Consider the following 24458-nt stretch of genomic DNA (forward strand, 5'->3'; position numbering starts at 1 on the left):
AAGTCTCCAAGGCAGATAAAACCAGCTTTAGAAGTTGTCCCAAACTGTGCTGTTGATATCATGACTTCTTTCAGCTATGTAGCAAGTGAAAACAGCCTGGTAATCCCTTTTCAAAACTCTTCTAAATATCCCAGTTCAGATTGTTCAGAAAAGAATGGTAAAATATTTAAAACTAGTAAGAAATTCAGAAATAAATACAATAGAGGCATTTCCTGCTGAACTGAAGAAGCTGGATTAAGTTTCAGTTGGCCCCCTTTTTCTGCTTATCTAACAGTATTTTATTTAAAATTCATAACCCTTCATGACCTTAAGAATCAAGAGTACAGCTGAAAAAAAGAGTGGATCAAATAATATGTTTGACTGCTGGAGTACATAAATCTCAATTTCTCTCTCACACCTATATTACTCACATATTTCATAATGTAATAGTTTCTTAAACATTTGTTTTCTTACCTCTTAAATTACTTACCCACAGAGAATGCTAAGTAATTAATTATTCTTGGTTTTTCACCAAAAGCAACAAAACCAATTTACTGTGATGCTGTAATATTTCTAAAACTCCTCACTTGTTTATTTACAATCTACTACAATAAAGATATGGTGCATTTTAGATTAAGTGTTTCTGTCACATGCTCCTGTTTCTGTCACATGCAAATTATTTCCCTTTTTTTAACGGAATTGCTCAATTGGAGTGTACACAATGCACAGACAAAGCTGCTCTCAGACTTTCAGAGTTATGATGATACCAGCATCCTAACAAACACAGCTTTCCTACAGAAGAAAGTTATCCCCACTGACACCTTCCAATATTTTTCTGTTTCTCTTCTGTCCATCAAATATTCCAGATAAACATATACAGTTTTTATATATAACCTATCATTTGAGTTATGTAGCTAAATAAACATTTTTAAATACTTTAAGACCTAAATGTGATATAGAAATTAATTTGAGAATTTTTCCAGTGTTCTGCTGCACTGTTACTGTGGATTTAATTCTGCTTTTCTGATGGCAAGAGTTCTGAAATCTTTGGTCACATCAAAACTTGACCTTTTTGACACTGAGGTTTGGCACGTTACATTCTAGTATGTAACTAAAAAATCCAAATTGAATTCCTGATTAATTTTTACTGTGGCAATATCTCCATATAATAAATATGAAAATTAAATAAAGCACTAAAGAAGGTAAGAATGAAATAAATTTTTAAAAATCTCAAAATGTCTCTATTTCAAGATAAACTTAAAGTCTGGCTTTTAGTGGAATCATACTCCAAAGAACCTTAACAATAAGAGGCTACATGCTCTTAAGAAAAGAAGCAACAGTATATTCAGGAAGAATTTTCAAGTACTTTCATACCTTCAAATCCCATTTTTCAGGCAAAGAAAGGTAAACATCCATTTTTCAATCAATATAACCCAAATATAAAATGGTCATAGTCCCTTTTCCTCACGTACAAATTATCTTCTCCCCCTGGCCTTTTTTGTTTTCAAAAACATTCACAAACTTGGCAAAGATTCCATGGTAATTCAAAGCAATCATCTGGAAACTGAGGATTAACATTAGGCCAGAAGTTGAGATACTCAATGCTTTTGATCCCTACATAAAATCATTACAGTAAGAATCTAAAGGAGAAAAAAATATTAAAAGCAGGAAAATAAAAAGATAAGGAGATATAAAGAAGAGATGTGGTGTGGAAAGATACTGAGTTTACAGAACCATGCTGACTTTTGAACGCCCATTTGTTTTTCTCTTGTCAGCTCTTAAGAAACAGCTCAAAGGGGAAAAAATGTTATTCTTCCCACTATTACCTGTGTTCAAGAGAGCAAATCAAAAATGTACTTTGCAAAGAGTAGTTTGTGAATAGAGGCAGGAGAAAAGAGCTTAGTGACAACTTCCTTGTAAACCATAATCTAATGTCTCAGCTGCCTTGTCACAAAACTCTCCCAACTTGAGGGATTCAGTTACACATTTTATCCTGTGTTCAAGCCACCACCTTGCCTCCATGGCAACTGCTCTTCCTGTTGTACCTCTGACTAAACTGAAAACACCACTGCTACCTTCCTCACAGATAGAGAAGAGATGGCAGCACAGCACAGGAAGAAGACAGGTTATTAATAGTTAGCAGGAAACAAGGAGGATGCTGTAGAGGTAATTAAAACTTCACAGGTTACAGAAAATTCTCAGAGCTGCTCCAGTTTTAACTGAGGTGTCTGTGAAAGCCAATTTAGCCAATAATCACAGAATGTAAAACAGTTGTGTTGCTTGTCCACTACTTATATTAATACATCAACAGCTTTTGGAAGGCCCCAAGAATCACAGAATATTCTGAGTTGGAAGAGACCCAGAGGTATCATTCTCCATTCAGAAATGTGCTCTGCACTTACTTCCTTCAGATTGCTTATTTCAGTCTCTTGTCTTTTATTCACTGATGCTAGTTTCTTATTGTGCTGTATGGCTTCCTGCACTTAAAAAAAAAAATTAAAGCATGTTAACAAAAAAATTCACATTTGAACAAATATTTAATTTCTAACTTCAATATATAATTCATTTTAAAAAACAAACCTAAAACTGCAAATATGATTCAACTACTTTTTCTGTGTAGTTTGATACTATACTGGAGGATTATACCAGGGGGTACCAGTTGTCTATACCTCAAAAAATATACTGAGACTTTTCTGTATCTTGGCTTGCCTCTTTTAACTGCAATTTAATTTTTAGTGTCCTATAATGTCATTTTAGTAGGACTTTTAATCTTGTTTTATTTTTTAATGATTTTCTTGTAATTTTCTGATGAGTTTAGTTATTTTCAGACTAACACAGAACATAATGGGGCACAGAACAAATTAATACCTGAGTTAACAAATGTACAGAGTTATATGCACATAGGCCATGGAAGACAGAAAAAAAGCAGAGGCTAGCAGAGGAAAAAATTCTACGAATGACTTCTATTCGTGCTGAAAGGGGAGGGAATTTTCTCTCAAACTATATACAGGAGAAGATATAACTGGGAAATTGCTTGAAATTCCACAATGAAAAGCTGAAGAAAATTACCAGTTCCTGTGCTTTTTCAGACAGTTCTATTCAATCTTTGCACTTTCATCCTCTCAGGTTCCCCTTCATCCTTTTCTGGTTTCTGAATTCTCTTTTTTCACCCCTAATATTTTCTTTTTATTTTCCTCAATAGTTTTCTGGCACCACACTTGAACACAAGAACTGCAGACACCCAGAACGTCCTCTCCTTTTCTGCTAGAGACGGTCCATTGTGGGGAATGATGGACAACAGCCTTACAGCACCATAACCAATTTTGCAGTTTTGAATGAGAATATGAGCTTAAAAAATTAAAATACTGATGAATATAACAGCTATCTTCTGATACAACTTAGGAAAACCCCCCAGAACAACAAGAAGGTCAAAATTAGTCAAACTCTCTTTCAGCAAAAGCCATGTGCTCACTCTCTAGCTTTGAAGTACAATCAGCAGGACATTGGTTAGCCAATAATGTTCTAGATTTAAAATTTAAAAAACTGAACACAAGTAACCTGAGGTACTGAAATACCACAAATATACACAGACTATATTACCAGTTTATTGAAACTAGATTTGAAAAAAAAAATTTGGTTTCAGGCAGAAACCTGAAAAATTTGAAAAATTTAGCAAGATTCAGTAATTGAAATTTTTTTTTGGTGTTTGGGGGGTGGTTTTTTTTGTGTTTGATAGTTCCTCAATCAGTGGACACACACACCACTGTAGCAGTGGACCAGCAAAGAGCACTGAGGAACCTACCAAGATATTTGATGCTCGGCATAGGGTATCTGCTATTTTTCTGAGTTTTCAACTGTCTCCAACTCACTGCTGTCAAAGCACAGCAAAAGCAAGTTCTGGAAGGCACTTAAGACATACATACCACTGTGCTCTAGCTTGCCATGAACTCCTTTTACAATCCCAAAACGAGATGCAATAGTAGCATAACACCTCTCAACTTCATTCAGTTTCTTATGATGCTCCTCTTTCGCTGTTAAGTGCATCTGCAATTTTTGATCCTGTTAGGAACATAAATGAAGCACCCATTTAATGACAGTAAGTAGCTCTCCAGTTGCTTTTCAATATAACAGCATAAATGTAAAATCATTCCCAGAATCTTTCAGTTGTCTATTTCATATCTAATGACCTTTCCCATCTCCAAATAGCAGGAAGAGAGACACAATCATCATGATAATCAAAACATTTGAGCATCTGACATTTGAGGAGAGGCTGAGGGACCTGTGACCACTCAGCCTGGAGAGGAGCTGATAAATGTGTACGTACCAGGGGAGGTGTGTGTGTGTGAAAGGAATAAAGAAATCACAGCCAGACTCCTTTTAGTGGTGCTCACTAACACAAAGGGAAAGACAAGAAATTTCACTTGAGGGGAAAGACTTTGTAAGGGTGGGCAAACATTGGAACAGGCTGCACAGGCAGCTTACATAATCCATCCAAGGAGGTACTAAAAACCAACAGCCATGGCTCTGGGACACTGCCTCCACTGACCCTGCTATGAGCCACCTCAAGAGACTCCTGACAGCTTCATCCATTCCAGTCCTGAGCTTGTAAAAAATGGCACAGCCAAGGGCAATTAGGAGAGAGTTTGTGTATTTGACACACCTAAACAAAAGAATTTCAACACACCTGCTAAAAATCAGAAGTGCATCAACTACTTCTAGAGTAGAGGTGACTTTGATTTGGACTAGTGAGACTAATGCAGATTAACACCCCATGCTTCCCAGAAAAATAAAAATAACCTTTCAGTGAGTAATTCTTATTTTTTCAGTGTCAATTAGCTGTTCTAATATCTTGAAATATGATGAAATCCCTTTGTAGGGGAAGTTTCTAACAACTTTTGTAAGCATCTAACACTTTATCTTAATTCTATTCACATGTTGGCCTAAGTAACACCACAAAGAAACCTACATGGCAATTAAGCACAATATATTTAATGAGTTTTACCAATCTCTCTCATTTTGTGAAAACTGTTCAGTGACAATTTTTTTTGTTATCCTTGTAACAGTAAGATTTTTGTGTTCTTCTTTATAATGTATTTTTGTTACAGTTTTGTAGGTATTATTTGGTGAATTTTAAAATTAATTTTTCCGAAGAGAATGGGGTAAATTAATTCCTCAGAAAGGATAATAATTTGTTTAGATATCTAATCTATTTCTAATCTACAGTAGAGCAACACAGCAATTAAAATGAACTGGGCCAAATTCATTCCTGTGTGTAAATTCAAGTTACACCAGGATGCATCTGGCCCAGTCTGTTTGGCTTTGGCAAGGCTCCATTTCCCCACAGTAACAAATGCAATACATGTCCAGGCATCAGAGGATAATAAAAGCTGATAGTAATCAAATGAAATGACCACCATAAGACTAGCAAAACAGGATATACAATACAAATTTCTCATGTTTTATAAGGTATGAAATTAAACACACTACAGCAAATGGAAAGTCATAATGGAAGCACTGGTAAAGAAACACCACCACTTAAAGAAATCACTGCAAGGATTGTAGGTTGAAAATGTTCTTATACTTTCTCTTTTTCCTAATCATAAATTAACTGTTGAAGATCTGTGCTTAACTAATGCTAGGAGGGGAATTTTCTAATAAAAACATTAAAAGGAAATATTTTATTTGCTTTTCCTGGTAGTTCCCTCAGATATATTTATTCTAAGAGATCAATGAACTAGGGAGACAGCCCTAATTTGAGACTTGAACAGCTTGTGGCAAGATCTGAGGTGTTTTGTAGTTTTTAATATGGATTTTTCTTAATGTTATCCCAATTCCTTTCTTTAGTCAGCAAGATAGTGTTAGTCCCTCCTCCTCTCTCAAAAAGTTGAAATATGCTTTGCTACTTCATGGGGCTCTTTCAAGGGGAAAAAAGAACTGGCCTGCTCTATTTGCAGGAGTTTTATAAAGAGCCTAACACTTGCCTACATATGATTTTTGATGGCAGGCTGCTCTCCAGGCTTAATGCACAGAGAAATAAAAGCCTGAGTATGTGATTCGTCTCCTCCCAGTGAAAAGGCTGTAAAACATTCTTCCATAGAAGCCAATCAAGAAACACCAGGAGACACTGCAGGATAGGGAGTGGATGACCCTGGAGCTGGAGTGAGACCCACAGAATCTTGGTTCTTCTTCCTTATGTCTGATACTGCAAGAACAGGAATTATTGCCCTGCCCTCCACCAGTAATAAAGATAAGCTGGGATGGGGAGTGGAATTGATTGTGGCCATATGGCTTGTTGAGGCACAATGATTTCTTGGTGGAACTAGACCCGAGAAATAGCTCAGGGTCAAGTGGGTGACTGGAGAAACACAAAGAGGGAATGGCTCATATCTCAAAGATATTCTGGAAATGGAGTCACTAGTCAGAGGTACTCAGTGAAGCAGAAGGTGGTAACTGGGAGGTGAAAGTGTCAGAGAAACAAAGGACATGTAATTGCATGGAGACCAAAGGCAAGATCACATGAAAATTATGCAAAGGGCTACCAACTGTAGATCTTTGAAATGGGAATTTTTTTCATAGCAGTTCCTCCAGTTCTCACTGTTTTTCTACGTAAAAATAATTGGGTTGAATTTATACTGCCTCCTCATTGGGTTTTTAAACAACAAAGTATGATTACAGACAAACTCCTAAAATATGCAGAAAGGGAACAAAAACATCCTATCTTAGATTATTACAAACAAACCAACTTTTTTCTGGCAGTAATTCCTTTTTCATTCATTGGACAACTACACCTTATTAGAAAACTAAATGGTGGCAGGGAAGTTCCCAGGAAATGCCTGTACTGTTGTTAAAATATCCCTGACACATTTTAGCCTGCGCCAGGTAGGACTCACCTGACTGTGCCAGCAGTCCCTGGGCACCGTTCAGGTGGGAACATAGTTCCCTGTCTGCTGGGAATGATGTGGGTTATTTGGATCTGAATTCCCTCTTTTCTGTGGAAGGGTTTTATCAACCTAGACCATCTGACTGCAGCTTCACTCAATGGTATCACATATATTTAGTTTCCAATAAAAACAGTAAGGGAAGACAAGACCAGATGCCATGTGCAGAGAGTCCTGGCATTCTCCAGCGTATCATCTGACAGGAAACCAACACCTGACCATTTTCCTCCAGTTACTTCCTAATTTCAGCAGCAGGGAAACAAAAAAAATACAGAGCTCACACTCAAGTGTATTCTATCAACTGAACTGGCTTTGTAGTAATCCCTCCTGACTGCATGAGTGCTACTGTCCATATGCAGTGAGGCGCAAAACAACTGCACTGCATGCAATAATCAACACGTTAATTGTGGGGGGGACAAAAGACAATAATAAAGACAAATAAATAATAAAACACAAAAAAAATCTATTTGTTTGTCTCTATACTGTCTTCCAGTATGAAACAAAACCTTCCACTATTTCAAAATTATAGCATATCTGGTAAGAATTATATCAGCACTATAATTTTTGCATAACCTTAACTGGACAGCATGCTAAAAGACAGTGTTTATGTCAAGTATTAACACTGCATATACCATTCTAAAAGAACTAAAGGAACAAAAACAGAGTAAAAAGCTACATCAGTAAGGCACACCCAGTCCCCAGCACACATAGAAGCTCCTTCACTGACTGGCAGGGTTTCTAATGTGCCAGATATAAACTGAGCAGCACATCTGCTTACTCTCAAAACACACACCAGAGAATGATCTAATCTGTCTTTAACAAAATTGAAATAGAAATGGGTCTCAGATAAATGACTGGTTCAAAATTTCTTCCATTTGATTTTTAAACACTTTGCCATTGGTGATGACCAAGAGTCTACATGAGCAGCTAGTCCTTTGATCCCTTGAATGTGCCACTTATTTCAGTGCAACCACTCAGGGAGTAAAGTTGGTAGAATTTGACCTGGTCTAAAAATGCATTAGCCCACTGCTGCAAAAGGTTACAGGAAAAAAATTCACTTTTGTTTACTTTGTGGGGTATTTTGTTTTCATCGTTTCATATCAGAGCATTTTCCCTAAATAAGTCCCAACTGTACATATTCTATTTAGTGCTCCATGCAAAAGACAATTTCCAGCATCTTGCCCCACTCAATAGCATTTTAGATTACCATACTCTGTTATCAAACAAATGCTTTCAAAATATTCAAATGATTAATTACTGAAAAGTTTGTGAACATAAGAAATATATTTCTTTAAGCAGCATAGATGCATTTCCAGCTAAAAGAAAAGGTGTTATCATTAAATATTCTCATTCATATGGAAGACTGAGCTTGTAAGTTATGAAAGAAAGATAATATGTAAAATGACCTAAATGAAAGTCCAGTTATTCTGTATATTTTCAACACATTTTTAGATCAGCTGCATTTTAGGAATAAATAGAAGTTAAAAGTGAAGTAAGACAAAACACATTTTATGTTGCCTTTGATCTTTAACTTGTAGCCTTATCTCCCAGGTCAGAGGGCACATTATTCAATTTCACCATATTTTGTGTAAAACCACTGTAGCGTTGAAGATGACTTTCAGTACAAATGTCATGGTACTTAAAGCTAAACTGGACTCTAGTTTTTTGAGCTTCTTAATTAAAATCACAGTTTGTAATGGTCTGACAATATTATCTTTATTCTTTCCAGTTGAGCAGCAGCAGAATTTTCACAGCATTTATTCAATCAAGCCTAGCAATGTTTCTGTGGCTCACTCTTTCACTTCCTAAAACAGACAACAGGGTTCAGAGCCACTATGCTGTCACTCTGGGTAAATTTATTCCCTGTGTCAAAGGGAGTGAGCTGCACTGGATGAAATCTAAACTGTTCAGGGAAACTGATGTTAGGAACTAATTCTGAGGAGTAAAAAAGAGTGAGAAGAAAACCACCAGTTTTTCTTAAAAACACAACTAAGAACTTCTATGAATTCTCTACTACTTTTTGATATTATTATGTCAGATACTATCAGAGTAATAAAATTACATTATTTAAATGACTGTCTATTAAAAAATCTTTAATCTATAAAGAGAACAAATGTACCAATTCTACTTTAATTCAGTGAGGAAAAAATACCACATGCTGAACAGTAGCTATCACACTATAAAAAGCCAAAAACATTGCATTTGTAAGATTTTTCAGATTTGAAGCTGATACCTCTTTGTGCTACTTGTAATAATTATCATATATCATTTAACTATTAAAGCCAGTTAGTAGTGGATTATACCCCAAGCATATTTTCATCAAAGCTCTTCCTTCTTTTTGCACTTTCATTATTTTCTTACCATTTCGTTCAGTTTCTTTTGTAAAGTGTATTTTGAAATCTGTAAAACAACAGAGAGTTATTCACTAAATGGTACTTACATTTTTTCTGACAACAACCTGCACAATTAAGTATTGCTATACCAAGGACTTAATTGCATTTGTTATTAATCCATCCAATACAGTAATGGTGGTTTTGAATTACTGATGGCACAATTTCATGTGTTATTAGATTCACTTTACTTCATAACATTACTTCAATATTTAAATGACGTAAACCCGCTTTACACTGATTTGTTACTAGAGGAATTTTGAAAAAGTGCATAAATCCTTGTGTTTTCTGACAGGCATCATAAAAATAACATGCAAAGGGACCACAGTCTGTAAACTAGACCCTTAGAAATAAATAGAGAGGAAGATAAAGATAGAAATGAAAGTATTCCCTCAACTCCTACAGGAATAGAAGTGTGTTCCCTGTTGGAAAAAACAACAAAGATATCTTAGTAGGTATTCTAAATGGTAGCATATAAAGATATAATGTAACAATCTCACATGCTTTAATACTATAAGGCTGCCATTGGAAGATATTTACACTACTTAATACCCCACTGACAGAGTACTTAGATTTGCATACAAAAAAAACTACCCCAGAATATTGTCAAAGAACCCAGAGTGTACAAATGTTATACAGAAAATACTTTTTCTAGGAAAAAACCTAGAGAAAAAGAATTTTAAGGTAGGGTTCTGACTCTACAGAGAAGAGTACAGAACTGAATTAAAAAATCTTCACTCTTGTATTAGGCTCATTTTCAAACAATCTCCCTGGGAGCACATGTCCATTGTGATCTCCTGCTTCCTCAAGCCACAGCAGAATTTCCTAGATCTGAGCTGTACTGTGACACAAATGCTTGATCTGTGAACATTCAACATTTAAGATTTTTTTTTTAATTTGTGCTTTGTCTTACAAAAGAAAGGCCAGTAGGATCTTTCATTACTCTTGCTGTCCACACATTATGTTCAGCAGACCATAGAGGGATGGATGTTCTACATCATCTGTGCTATGCCAAGGTTTGAGCAAGGCAACAAAATTCTTACAGCTATTGCTCAGAAGGCCAGCCATGAGAATCAATTTCTTTTGCTCCTAAAATACATTCAGTGTTAAGTATGTGACAAATAAACAGTCTGCTACCAAATAAATGCATTCCATTATAAGAGAATGTTAATAAGCACCAACACAAGTTTCAAAATTATAGTAATAATCCATTCTAGCCATTTTGTTTTCAACAGAATTATTATTCCACTCAATTTTGGGTAGAAAAATAATTAGTGCCTGGTAACACCTGAAATCTGGCAATGCATTATAATGCTACTGATCCTTTTCAATATATTTGCCTTGGTCTTAAGGCATGGACCAAGTGTAAGTACAGAAACCTCCCAGTGAAACAGAGGAAACCACTGAAAAACACAGGGAGCGCTGCAAGGTGGAGGCTCAGGGTGAATACTTAGTTCTGCTTAGGAGGCCAAAACCAGGGATTCCAGACAGGTATGAAGAAAACAAGAATGTGAAGGAAGACTGAGGAAATGAAAAGAAAGCACATTTCACACACTGTTTGGACTTTTGTGTCCTCTTCTAGAGGAAAAGAACATTAGCTGGAAGGTTCACTTAAAGTATTAGTTACACTGAACACTGGAACAGAAACTCAAGTGTTACAAAGTGAGGTGTCCTAGGAAGATTAAACAATAAGGCCTTAAAGATCCTCTTAAAACCAACAATTTTCTTACTAGTAAAAAACTAAAACCAAAACACTTCCATTCAAAGAAAAGTTATTTTACAAAAGCAATAGTTTACCTGTAAGGCTTTTAATGTTTCTTTCAGTCCATCAATTTCTTTTTCTTTTGTTTCTACAGCAAGTTGGTATTTCCCCTTTCAACAAAAGCTGTACTTCAGGATTTGGGCAGAGTAAATGCATTTACAACAAGAATTTATCAAAAAGAATGTTACAAAAATAAAGTGTTACTCCACTATGACAGAAAAATTCATTGGTGAATAATTCAGCAAAATAATTTTAAAATGCAGATAAATATTGCTATAAAAAGAAAAGTGAAAACACAATAAAGTATTTTCACCACTTCTGACTCTATTCATCAAGTCTTAAAATTGGCTGCTCTGGGAGAGACAAGCCTGACAAAGGCAGAACTAATACATTATTTAGAACGAAGATAGTAAATTTTAAAACAACAGGTATCAGGTAAATCCATTTTTTATCTGCAGGATCTTCACATAAACAACCTGCTCATTTTTCCCAGTCCACAAAGAGTGAACTGTAACCTGCTATTGCTAGAGTCACTAAATACATGCAAGTACATTTAATATGTATATATGAGTATGTGTGTGTGTGTGAATGCATACCTAGACAAACATATAGAATTTGCACATGAGAAAGCCAAAGGACTTCAGTAGAATTAAATCTGGTGAAAATCACTGGCTGCAGTCAATCCAATGCAGAGCAGAATCTAAATACCAGAGAATATGCCAGAAAACACAAATACATCCATTCAACCACCCCTGCATGTTCCAGTCATTTCCAATATAGCGCTGACTGTGCAACCCTCCAAAACCACCCTGATCACTCAGAGTACTTATCACCTAAATTGGTGCAAAAATTGGTTTTTCAACTCTGTCCTGAGCTTAATTTACTCTTTCAGTTACTTTGGTATAAAGTACTGAAAGTACTATTCAATTCAATGGAAATAGAAGTAAAAATTAATCAGCATAAAATTTAATTCTGAATCTATCATTGAAAATAAAAATTAGAGAGTAATAAGTTGGTACACGTGGACAGATGAATTGTCTTAACAAGAAAAAATTCTAAACTCCCAATCAAGAAAATCACTCAACCAGAAAATATCAAACAAATAGCAATAAATAGCAATGCAGCAAGCAATAAAGTTTATTTTTTACATACTTTCAAGCCATTTAACCAGTTTGCAAATTTCTATGTCCTTCATTCAGAGGTGGAACTGGGAATTCAGCCTGGTATAAAAACTTTTATAGCTAACAAAATCCACATAAATTCAGGCTAAATTATCTTATTTCTGTTTAGGTCAAGTACCTTCGGAAATCTTTAGTTCAGCTAAATCAATAAAATCCATATTAAAATCTGATTTCTCTAAGTCAGCTAGGTTATTTTTCAGTACTACTTGGGCCAATTATCCCAATTTATCCCATCCCTCTAGAATAAAGTAAATTTGGTATAAATGCAATATGGAACTATCAAAGAACACTTTTTCCTCAATTGATTTTTAGCATAAGCAGCAACACTTCACAAGTTCTACAGTCTATAAACAAAAAAACAGAAATACAAAAGTTACATTTATTTTGCAAAGGCCATAGCAAAAAACATAATGTAATTGCAATAGACTTAGTTTATACATAGGATATGTTTGGTATGTTTTATATCGTTATCATTTGCTTATGCTCTTCTTTGGATGGTTAACAACAAATAATTGTAGAGTACCTTTTCTTCTTCCATGGCAAACATCCTTGCCTGCAACTTGGTTGTCAGTCACATAAAAAAAAAAACCAAAACAAAAAAATCAGAACAGCACACGGAAATAATTTTATTCATGCAATTCAACAAGACAATATACTTGTATTAACCTGCATAGTATAATTTATGGGGTTTTCCACCTATAGGAACTATTGAACTCTACAGTTCTACAAGGAGAAGTATGTGAATATCAAATTATTTTTTCAAGGGAGAAAATAATTGCTTGTCAGTTTCTTTTTTGTGTGACGAGATTGTGATGCAGCATTAATGACAAATTCTTCGTCATCATGGGCAACAGTTTCAGCTCCTGTAAATGTTGTCTTCAAGGTCTCTCAGCTCCTGTGTTTGCTCACTGTAACATGGAGACTAAAACACAAGAGTGAAACACACTTTCAAATGTTGAGCAGAGTAATTTGTGTGGCGGATCTTCTACCACGGTTTATGAATCTACCCTTGCAGAGGTCATGCTAAATTAGAGGGGGAAAAAAACAAACAAAGCAAAACAGAATAAGGGAAGTGTTAGAAGAAGCATTATCTCCTCTAGGAGGTTTTTGAAATATAAAAATGAAAAATGCCAGGAGGAGGGGCATCTGGAAAGAACTGCCAAAATACAATCATAATGGTGTGGCCAGAAGAAAGGACATGATTTTTATTAAGCTGTATATTCTAACATTTCATATGCAATAGAAAAATATTTTCATACCAACTGCTAACTTGCTATGATGCCACTGTATTTTAAAATCCCACAGTCAAAGACAAAGGCTTTATTCTGTTACCTGTTTTTTAAAAGCTGCCATAGCTTCTTTGTTTTGTTGTTGCAGTGTGTCCGTCTGATGCTGCAGAGTTTCCTGCTCATGTGAAACAACAACAGTGTGCGTAAAGTATTATCTTAGAGCAGATTACATATAAATTATTTCAAGAAAAGGCTGGCCTATTGTGACATTTATTTAACAGTAAATATGTAATATTTATTGTTAAATATTTTTAGAATGACACAACTGATTAAAAAACATGCATTTTTTATCTGGTAATTGTCATTTTGGTAGCAGCTTCTCTTTCATTCTTAACAGGTAACAGTTGTCCCCTCTGGAATACAGACCTTTTGCTAGGATTTCTGTAAGCAACTCCTACCCATCCCATCAGCCTGCAGAAACAATCCACATCCACTGCCAGCTCAAGACAGAACCTTGACACTGGTCCAGGTAGTTACAACAGAATTTTAGTACCCATTAAAAATAGAATCCCATTGAAAACTAACTACCTGTTATTCTGTTTATAGTTAGATTTTAGTCATTTAACAAGCTACTTGAAAGAGCTGAAGGAAGCCAGAAATAACTAGGTGTAAGGCAATAGTATGAGATTTTTATCACCCTCCAGCCTAGCTTTACTTCCATCCATAAAAACAAGAAAATGAGTGAAGATGTACTTTTTTGTATTATTATTTCATATTATAATCTCATAGGCTAATACTACACTCTACAAGATGGGAATCTCCAACGTCTTTAAGCATCATGCTTCTCTGTAAGATATTTCACTTTTACCATTGAAGGTATGCATGGAAAACCAGGTTCTTTCAGTTCTAAACACTGAAATATTAGGTAAAAGTAGTTAAGAGGCTCTGTTCTTGAACAGCTATATCAAAATATAGATGAGTGTTTAGCTTAGAAATACGAGTGTGTAGCAGGAAAAAATCCAGTAATGACTGCACAAAAATAAATATAAATTGAGTCTATTAAAAAGAATGAATGGAGGAAAAAAATTTGAAAATCTGTTTCACACACAAGGAGTCAAATTTCTTCTTCTGCCTTAATAAAAATTGAGAGTTTTTAAACATGGAGTCCCTCCCAAAATTGCTGTTTTCTCCAGCAAGCTGGCGTTGCTTTCACATTGTACAAGCAAGAACTGTTGCCTTTTGATAGAGACAAGAATCCATGGAGATAAGGTGTTCCATATCCATTTACTTAACTCATCATGAATAGAGGAAGTTTTGTTTTGTGTGTAACAAACAATGCACAGTACATAAATGAATATTCAAAAGCACACTAAAGTCCTGAGAAATGTTTTCCTGAGGTTGTCCCTCAGCCCTGTGTCCAAGGACAGGTTCTCCAGGGGGTTACAGGCATGTGAAGCAGCAAGGCAGAAAAGTCCTGCAGGCACAAAAAATCAACTACTCCCAGTGCAGTACTCCTGCTCACCACAGGAATAAAATTCTATATCCACAGCACTGCCAAATTAAGATGGCACTACAAAATACAGGAATTCAAGGCAATATCGTGGAATAAATTATGTAGGTATAAGTCCGGTTTCATTAAACAATCATTCTTTATATAACTTTATCATAGATGTAATGGGAAAAAACCCCAATGCTGAACTCTTTATAACATACTAGTTTCTTGTACTGTATATTCAAGTGAGGTATTTTATTTTCAAAAAGATAGGGCTTTTGCCCACAAATATTCATTTTCTAACAAGCCTCACACACACAGACTATCAGATAAAATAAAATTATTCTATTATCAGATAAAATGGTTCTATTATCTGTCAGAAATTTTCCATATATACCATGTATGTATGATGCAGTAAGACTGAAGAAAAAAGCAGAGTTTTTTTTAAATATTAAAAAAATCAGCTTTGATATTGTAATATTATAATGGATGAGTATACCCACTCGATTTAAAGGAATATTCTTCAGTTATTCTGTTTTCCCTGCTTGAGTGTATTTTTTTCAAGAGCAGCCACAGTATATTTATTAAATGGAGACAAGTTGTAATATTGTAATATGACTTAGCTGAAATAAGGCCTTGATTAGGTAAAATAAAATGAATGACAGAAATGTTGACTGGAAGGGAAATCCATGAAGGAAATGGTAAAACCTTTGATAAACCAGAGGAAGGTGTCTACTTATGAAACCACTGCTGTGGTCAGTATGATTCTGCATTCAGAAACAATCAGGTCAAGAGTTCAATTTAAAGGTCATACTTAGAATTTTCATTTTACTGGAGTCTCCAGGTTTGGAAATTTTTATTAGCTTGTTCCTTTGAAGTTCCAGAAAATTTGCTCACATGAAGTTCCCAAAATCTACCATTCATTGATCAGCTTTGCCATGTGCCAATGTTCAGTGCAAAGTACAGGAACAGAGTTCACCTCACTACCTGTAAGTCCCATCCTTTTATGAGTGGTAAATTAAACTGCTGCTAAGGTCTTGGAATGGGCGGAAATCCTCCCTTTTGAACCCAGAATATTAAGCACTGCAAAGCTAGGTTAAGAAAAGCAAAGAAGGGTTACAAATTGAAAGCACTCTTGCTTTTACAAATATAAAATGTTTCCTGTTTCTGTGTGCACATATATATCTTTCAAGAAAGAAAAGCACAGAGTTAGGATTATTAATTTAAGATGGTTAGGATGAACTCCAAGATGAAATAGCCTTCCTTTACAACTAAGATGTTAAATATCCCAAGATCAAGGATAGAGCTGAAATTATTGTTTTTTCTGGGGTTGTAAAATATACGGAGTGAAGCCTTTTATCTCGTGCCCTAGTGACAGGGGTCATGGGTTTGATTGTATTAAAGAAGGGAATGCATTTCCTAGCAAAGCATAACCTCAGGAGCCCTAACTCTGAGAAGAATGTTACACTTATGTCGCTGAATACTTCATTCTCAACATTGAAAAGCTGACAGACTACTTCTGAGTATGGATAACATACAAGTTCACGTTCAAAATAACTTTTTGGGAAAATCTCCACTTCCAAAAGATTGCAAGTGGAGTTGTTTGCTGCACTGATACTTGTACTTGCCAAAGCCAAGCATAATACAGAGAAGCTGCTACAACAGCTTCCCCCACATTGACATGTCAACATGCCTCAGATTCAGCTAAATGTCTTCCTACTTCAGTATTTCCATCTCTTTTGACTGAAGATTGCCAAGTCATACCAAATATTATTATATTTTCTTGTTAAAAACATTGCTAAGCTGGGCACAATCCAAACCAAAATAAAAGCTACAGATGCTCATGACTAAATAATAAGCTACTGGCTAGAAATTCTACTATTGAAATAAAAATAGCTCTTAAAAGAGGAATTGTAACAAATCACAACTTATATTAACACATTAAAATTAAATCTCAGCAGGTAAAACACTACAAGCACACAGGAAATTTACCTTCTGCCATTCAAGTTCCTGCTTCTCTATAACAATTTTGTTTATTTGGTCTTCATAATTATTTTCTGTTTCCTAGTTAAAAACAAACATTAAAAAAAAGTCAAAACACTGAAATGAAGAGAAGTTCAGTGAGTTGCAAAAGTGCTTCAAGAATCCATTGTAGTCAATGATACAGATAATCATAATTAGTGACTCAGAATCTTTGGGGCATCTTAAATATTCAGCTCAAAGCATTTGAATCTTTATTCTATGTGACATCTCCTAGGACAACTGAAAAGCTTTTGTCAGTGGTTACTTCTGTTATTATGGAAAAAGTGAAAGACTTATCATTATCTTGGGTGCCAAGAAACCTTCTGACCTACCAAAAGAAACTGAAACAGAATCATGGGTAATCAACACATATTTCTGATTAGATGAGCTACTAGAAAATCTGAAAGACCTTTACTAAAGTCCAAAGTTTCCCCCATGATCCACAGGAAGGTGTTACAGATCCCATTCTTGCAGAAGCTCTTTGTCAAAAATCAAACTATTACTTTTGATAACAAATGAGAGTTACCTTCTGATAATCACAGTTGCTAAATACTTAGGCAAATTCTCCTGAAACACTCTGGTATTAAAGTTAATTTTTCCCAACAGGAACCAGCTTCCCTTTGGAGTCCAATTTTTATGAGCACTGACCTTCCTTCACAAATCCAGTACTCAAAAAAATGGAAGAACAAAAGGTTTCCGTATGAACACTCACAACTTCCAGCAAGAACAATGTTCAAGTTTTTGATGCATGTCATCAGCAATTCAGCACTGTCCTGTTTTTGCACACAGTCAAAATAATGAATATCCTCCAAGGACCTGGAGAGCTCCACTAATGTGTCACTGAGCTTCAAAAGGCTGCTTTCCTGCCTTTGCTCTGCACACTGATGGCCAGCTTGGGAAAGCCACCACTTTAAGGTAAGCCTGACTTCTCTTTGGTGAATCCTTGCACTAATAACGTTTACTGAGGTCCAGCAAGAGCCAAGCTTGCTGTGTGATATATCCCAATATTGAACTGTGCATTTTGATACATTATGAGCAAATTTTATGCTGTTTTAAAGTTCAATTTCACTATAGCTTAAATCTTGCCATTTTATTGTTGGAAAAATTTAAGTACTCTTGAAGTGACTCACACCTCAAAAATTGGTTAGAACCTTAGGGAACAGTCACAGCTTGGGGAAGAAAAGGCAATGGATCTCTCTAATAAAAAATAAAAGAAGGCCTCAAAAGGTTCATTCTCTTAATACTGGAGTTTAAGTACAATCCTCCTGAACTGCAACACCATGAACAACTATTATTTGCCATGAGACTAAAAAAATCCCACCTCTGGATGAAGCAACACCTTTCCTGACACAATGAAAGAAAAAAATGGAGGCTCTTTCTCCTTCCCAAGTGAAGAAGTGAACACAAAATTTTTTGGCTATAAAATATACTGCAATTCTTTCTGAAGCCCAACATGAATAAGGGTTCCAAGATTCTGATTCAAGGATATTTACAACACTTCAAAAATTGATGCAAAACAGTTTTGAAGATTTTGCAACCCTTTCTCACTTAGTATAATATTTGATTCATAGTCAAACTACTTATCAATAGAAACAAAAGAGCAAAATATGTCCCAAGTGATTCAAAATAATTTTTGACATTGACATCTTTTATAGGGTTTTAGGGTCAAAACTGACTTTCTTGATTAGCAAACAATTTACAAGCACACGAGTTTAGAGAAGCACACTTGCTTCCACAGGAGGTTGCTCCCAAGCGTTTCAAGATTCTTGCAGAGATTCTAAATGTATGCCTCAGCTCTCATGTGAATTTTACATATAAAATACTGAATAGGCATTTAAAACTGAAATTTGGCTCACAGAGAACCAGAGGAAAGTTCTTTAGCTTTTACTTCTCTGATATAAACTAGTAGAATACAGAGGGAGAAGAGCCCTAAAGATTTCATATGACTTATGGTAAAAAAAAATTTTAAAAGAACTTAAAAGATTATCAATGAATCTCAGTTCCGCTTTAACAAACAGTGCTCCATAGTTGCAATGATTTTTTTTTTTTTCTGGTACTATTCTATAAGTACTGAAGGAAAATACATCCTCCTAATTTCCCTTGAGTGATAAAACCAAATGAGATTGTCTTGAGGCTTTTAAAAAGGTGTGATCTTCAATCCTTCCTGTTATTAGGCAACAAATGCTATGAAAATGATATATTATTAGCAAAAGTCTTTCCCAAAGGGGTAAGAAAATGGCCTTAAATTCCATTTTAAGTGAACCCTTTGCTGTGAATACTTAAGAGGATAAGAAGCCAAGTTCTAAGTGAACAACACTCCTCCAACTTACTCCCAAATTATAAAGGTGTATCTGGAAGCTATCAAAAATGTGCATGTATGTAACTATGGCTGAGAGAATAAACATCATAAATACTTAAACTGAGAATGACAATTACATGATAAAAATGTTCTCACGTGAAATCGCCAACAGTTATAAACCTTATCCATCATTTTTACATCTTCCAAAGGACATTTAAAGTTTACCCATTTTGAATTGAAAGCTTCTAAAACACTTTTTTTTTTTTTAGAAGTTCTATCAGCTGTTTAGTAAGACAAAAATGTTTTTGTTATACTTAGGAGAACAATATTGTATATAACTCTGATGAGTGATCAAAAACCCACCAAACCTTAGAAGTGTTCATTTTTTATTAGATGCCTTAGGACTACATGGATTTAAGTGTTTTTATAAAAAAAGACTACCATAACAATAAAAGAGGAGTAATTTGATGGTTTATTTACTCGTTATAACCTTTAGAAAGTGTCAAGCCTTCTTTAAAGTGTTTGCTCCAGGCTGTAGTTTTACAAGATGGGCTGTGGATTGGTCAAGCCCCCTCGATTCTTGACCCTGAACAGATTTAGGAACAGAGTACAGCTGGCTCATGCCCAAGCAGCCAAAACTGCTGCTAGGTACTTTTATTATCTTTTTTAAACTTACAGTCTCCCTCCTACAAAATTGCACATCCAATTTTCATGCAGGTCAAACAGTACTCACAGAAACTACAATTTCTGATTCTTTCATACTATAATTAGAAATTCCTTCATGAATGAAGCAGACCAGTACAATTTTTAGTAGATCTCATGGATATTGTTCTTAAGCTTTGTTTCCAGGACAAATGTTAAAAGGAGAGAAGACATTTATAGAAGCATTATTCTACCTTTAGTTTCTGATAAAACATTGTTGGATTTTCATAGTTATGACAGTTAACAAAAAATAATAGCAACCTATATTTGGAATCTATTCTCAAAAACTTGCCATTTTCAGTAGCAGAGACACAAAAATTTGTACCAACCACTATTTTTTTTTGTGAATTTCACTGGTCTGTCCTTGACTCCACTGCATAGATTATAATTACTCTATATTTGATCTCTTCTATCAAAATATATTCCTGGAAAGGGTCTGCATTTAGAACACTCTCCAAATGCAAGTAATCAGTTCCTAATCAAAAGCCACGTTATTCACAAACAGAGAAATTATGATCTAGCACACTGCTTGCTGACTCAAACAACAATATCAAGGATGTCATAATCATGAGATCAGTGTTGTTTATTCTCTTAAATCCACATACTTAATTTTTTTCCCAACACTCAGCTGTCCTTGTGTCTAAATTTACTAAAAAAATTCCCTAATTTACACTTAGGTATGAAATCCAGTTAAAAGGCTGTTAGGAAGAAAAGGCACTCAGTTGACTACAGAGCACGACTGACAGACATGGAAGTAAGTGAAGGGATATCCAGCACAAAAGGATCGGTGGTTAGCGCTGAATGAGTGGGAAAGCTAAACTGGAAAAAACAGAAGACACTCTAACTATTGGAGTGTGAAGTAATCCCTGTGAGGCAGGGGAAAGAGAAATACAATTTTTTGTGGCTTTTGATTACTTACATATTCATATTATGTCAATTCCTATGGAGAACAAAGACTGTGAATAGCCAAAGGAACAAAGTGAAGCTGCATCAAGTATAATCATTTAAGCAATTCATCTTTAGAACAAACTTGCACAGCTATCAAGGACTGGGATTTCCTCTGGAAGATGAAACAGATGAACAATCCCTTACTCTGAGCAACTCTTCTAAACAATTTTTGAGAGCTTACCTACAATATCATGACATTGAGTAAGGAGTGGAACAAATATTTCAAAATATTTTCATATTTAAGAGTTTTCTTTTTATTAGCTTCACACAGATAATTTCATCCACAAATTTATTTTTATTAATCTGAATTTGTACTGCAGCTTAACCAACCATTCCAGGCAATTTATTCAACTCAAAATGCTCAATAGGTCCTGTCTCAAAGAGTCTCCTGTTGAAGTGACAAGCAAGACCAAGAATGGGAAGAAAAACAGAAGCAAACAGAGGTAAAATAATCTCATCTGAGGCCAAGCCAAAGCTGAGAGCAAAATCCGTGGCACTGGCTCTAGTGCCTTCCTCGGGTTATCAGTCTATTCAAAGAACCTCACAAGCACCTAGGGAAGGAAGTGGAAGAAATAGTAAGAAACCTGCAGGATTTTCACTTTTACTCCACTTTCTGATGGAGCAGATTACACAGTTTTTGTGTTTCATTTGTGGCCATGGAAAAATCAGCATGTTAGTGCAAGACAAGCACTGTAATTCTCTGAGTTATCGCTGTATTTTGGTTTATGCACTACCATTCTCTCAGGGCTGACTAAAAATTTGCAGAGTAAGCTCACATTGACTGAATTTGTAAGAAATTCATAGCTGAAATGGGGAGAGGATTTTTTAGGGGCATTTTAAAGCAAAACAGCCATAAAAAATTTTACTTGAAAAGATAAAAATGAATGCCACTAGGCATAAGCCACATTACTCAATAACTCTTGTTTCTTCAGAATACCTATGTTTTATATTCCAAATTTCAAACATACTAAGCAAGCATCCCTGAACTACCAAAATCAATCAAAAATACATTCAAGGACACTCCAAGATTTCAATTTGGCTGCCTGTAAAATGCTTACTTTTTTAACCTAAATTTCGACCTAAACAGGTAAATATATATATATGTATATATATATTTTTAGGGTAAAGGAAAGCACAGCTATTTTAGAAATTTAGGACCCTGTCTTAACTGTGAAACTGGCTCTTAGCATTTGCATCAATTTTGAAACTAAAACAATTTCCAGGCAAAAAATTACTCACCCTTCTGAGACAACTTTTACAAAATCACAGCCACAAACTCTTGTAGTATAGCAGACACAAAGCAGGCACAAAAAACCAAAGGAAAATGCCAAAAGATGAAATTCCATGGGACTCCATGAACACTTTAGGCTCTGACCAAGTGTATTAAAAGTGCAACATTGAGTTAACCATGTAAATTCAGCTAAGCAGTCTTATAAAGAAAAGGATGCACTGATCATTATTTAAAAAAATTATATTATTATTACAACTATTATTAGATATGATAATATATCTAATAATAAAGTTTAATTATTCAGTCTTTATTTTTAATACTAAAATAGTTTGACTAGACTAAACACTACCATTGTAACATAGGTCTGGGGATCACACCATGGGGGCTTTAACAGTACTGCACCAAGAAAGTACCTTCATGCAGCCCTCTCTCTTTCGTTTTTTTCTTTTTAATGGCAGTCATTCCTTTGTTTATGGCTTTTAAAGAGAGGATTATAGCATTTCACTTAGATCAAAATAAGCATAAATCAAGCATGTCATTAATACTAATATTTTAAAAGTAATAATACACATCTTTTGAACAGGTCAAATGCATCAGATGAAGAAAAATACACTTTAGATCTTTCAATACACGTAACAGTTAAGAAACCCTAAGGGGAGAAATAGACTGAAATGTTTACATACACACAACTGAAAAAGTAACCACAGAAAAATACAAGTGACAAATTAACCACAAGGAAAAACAGCTGCCTTTACCAGCACAGAAGCAATTTTACCTTGGTACTACTACAAAATCATTTCAAAAACAAAACACCTCCACCCCTAATACTCAATACACTATTTATTGTAGGGGTCTAGCTCCATAGTTTAGCAATGTAAAACTGGTGAAATTAAGTGTTTTTCATATAGCTCTTTGCCCACAGAGATAATTCTGAAAAACACAAGTAAACAGCCAAAGTCACCATTTTTCTGGCAAATGGCAAATCAATTAGGAAACAAGAAAGACTTGGGCACTTGGAAGACACTTGGATTCTTTCTTTTAATTTTGTATCTAAGACTGCTCTTACAGAGAAGAATTATAATGAAAGACACTAAATTAATGTAGCTTTTCTCAATACCCTGATTATCAACTCTAGCAACTTATGTTACAGAAAAACCAAATTCATTACCATACAACCCTGTTGCCTCTGCGCTGTCTACAGGGAAATCTGTAATACACCCAATACCTAAACCCATTATATTTTTAAACAAAACCCTGGTTGGTGAATCACTTAAAATTCAGCATGAGGTCTAGCCACGCTTATGCAGCATTTTCTATGATTACTTACTGAGAGACAGAAATAAGACAAATAAAGACCAAATATAAACAAATTTACCCTTCTTATACGCAGCTCTTCTATTGCCTCCAATAAACTTGTTTTAAAGTCTAGCAGTCGAATGGAAAGTAAAGTCTCTGATGGACTTGGAAGAGTAGATTCAAGTGCCTGTGCTTTAAAGTCTTCATCCATTCCTTGAGCTCCTTTCTGCAAAATAAAGATCAGCATTTCCTCTCCAGTCCATCTGTAAGAGAATACTCAAATTGCAAAAGCTTCAAATATGGAGGCAGAATCTTTTTGCAAAGAGTAAAGCTATTACTTATAGATACTATGTAATTAACAATATTTTTATTTTAAAGTAATGTGCACTACTGTAGAAAAGAAGCCAACAGATTTATCAGTAATTTGCAATATTCCTTTGCTTCTCCTCTGTATTTCTTGGCTTGGTTTTAGTTTTAAGCAAAAACTTTGATGAGCAGACAGAAGTAGTAGAGTTTTTTCCCAGAGTTACTGCCCTGCACTGACATGAGGGTGCTGCAACACACACAGCATGCCATGAAAAAGTTGCTGCCTACCTTCAAGACGTCAAGATCACAACACAGGCCCAATTTTAAAACAGATCTTTGGTCTGAGATCAGGGACTTAAGGTAATGCTTGCAGTCTCTGCATCTGAATTTTATCAAGAAGTCTTTCTCACTCTCTTCCTACAAATCCTATATCAAAATGCTGTACTCTGAGCCAGCTGCATCAACTGCCATCAAGAAAGGAGTTACACAAACAGGAGCCCCAGATGTCTCTGTAAGGACAAAACGAGTTCGTTAGAGACACCAGAGGTGACCACAACACTCAGCACTTTATTCATAAAAATGTAACAACTGCAGATATTTCCCCTGTTTCTCCCAGATGATATTTTTTAATCCTTGAGACTGAATTTTCAGCAGTGCACTAGAACACCCAATGCCATCCCTGC

General features: G+C 35.2%; 1 protein-coding gene across 1 annotated transcript in view; it reads right to left on the reverse strand.

The window, feature by feature from the left end:
- CCDC73 (coiled-coil domain containing 73) overlaps positions 1-23680 on the reverse strand; it is a gene marked incomplete at its 5' end in the record, with an annotated part of 48358 nt that extends 24678 nt beyond the window's left edge. Inside the window, 10 exon segments of the mRNA XM_084208753.1 lie at positions 2382-2461; positions 3903-4038; positions 9279-9317; positions 11105-11179; positions 12774-12809; positions 13583-13654; positions 16600-16632; positions 16634-16675; positions 16964-17035; positions 23549-23680. Coding sequence (XP_084064879.1) covers positions 2382-2461; positions 3903-4038; positions 9279-9317; positions 11105-11179; positions 12774-12809; positions 13583-13654; positions 16600-16632; positions 16634-16675; positions 16964-17035; positions 23549-23680 — 717 coding nt within the window.
- Positions 23681-24458: the final 778 nt, after the last annotated feature.

Source organism: Fringilla coelebs (assembly GCF_963513975.1).
Source record: "Fringilla coelebs genome assembly, chromosome: 6".
NCBI lineage: Eukaryota > Metazoa > Chordata > Aves > Passeriformes > Fringillidae > Fringilla > Fringilla coelebs.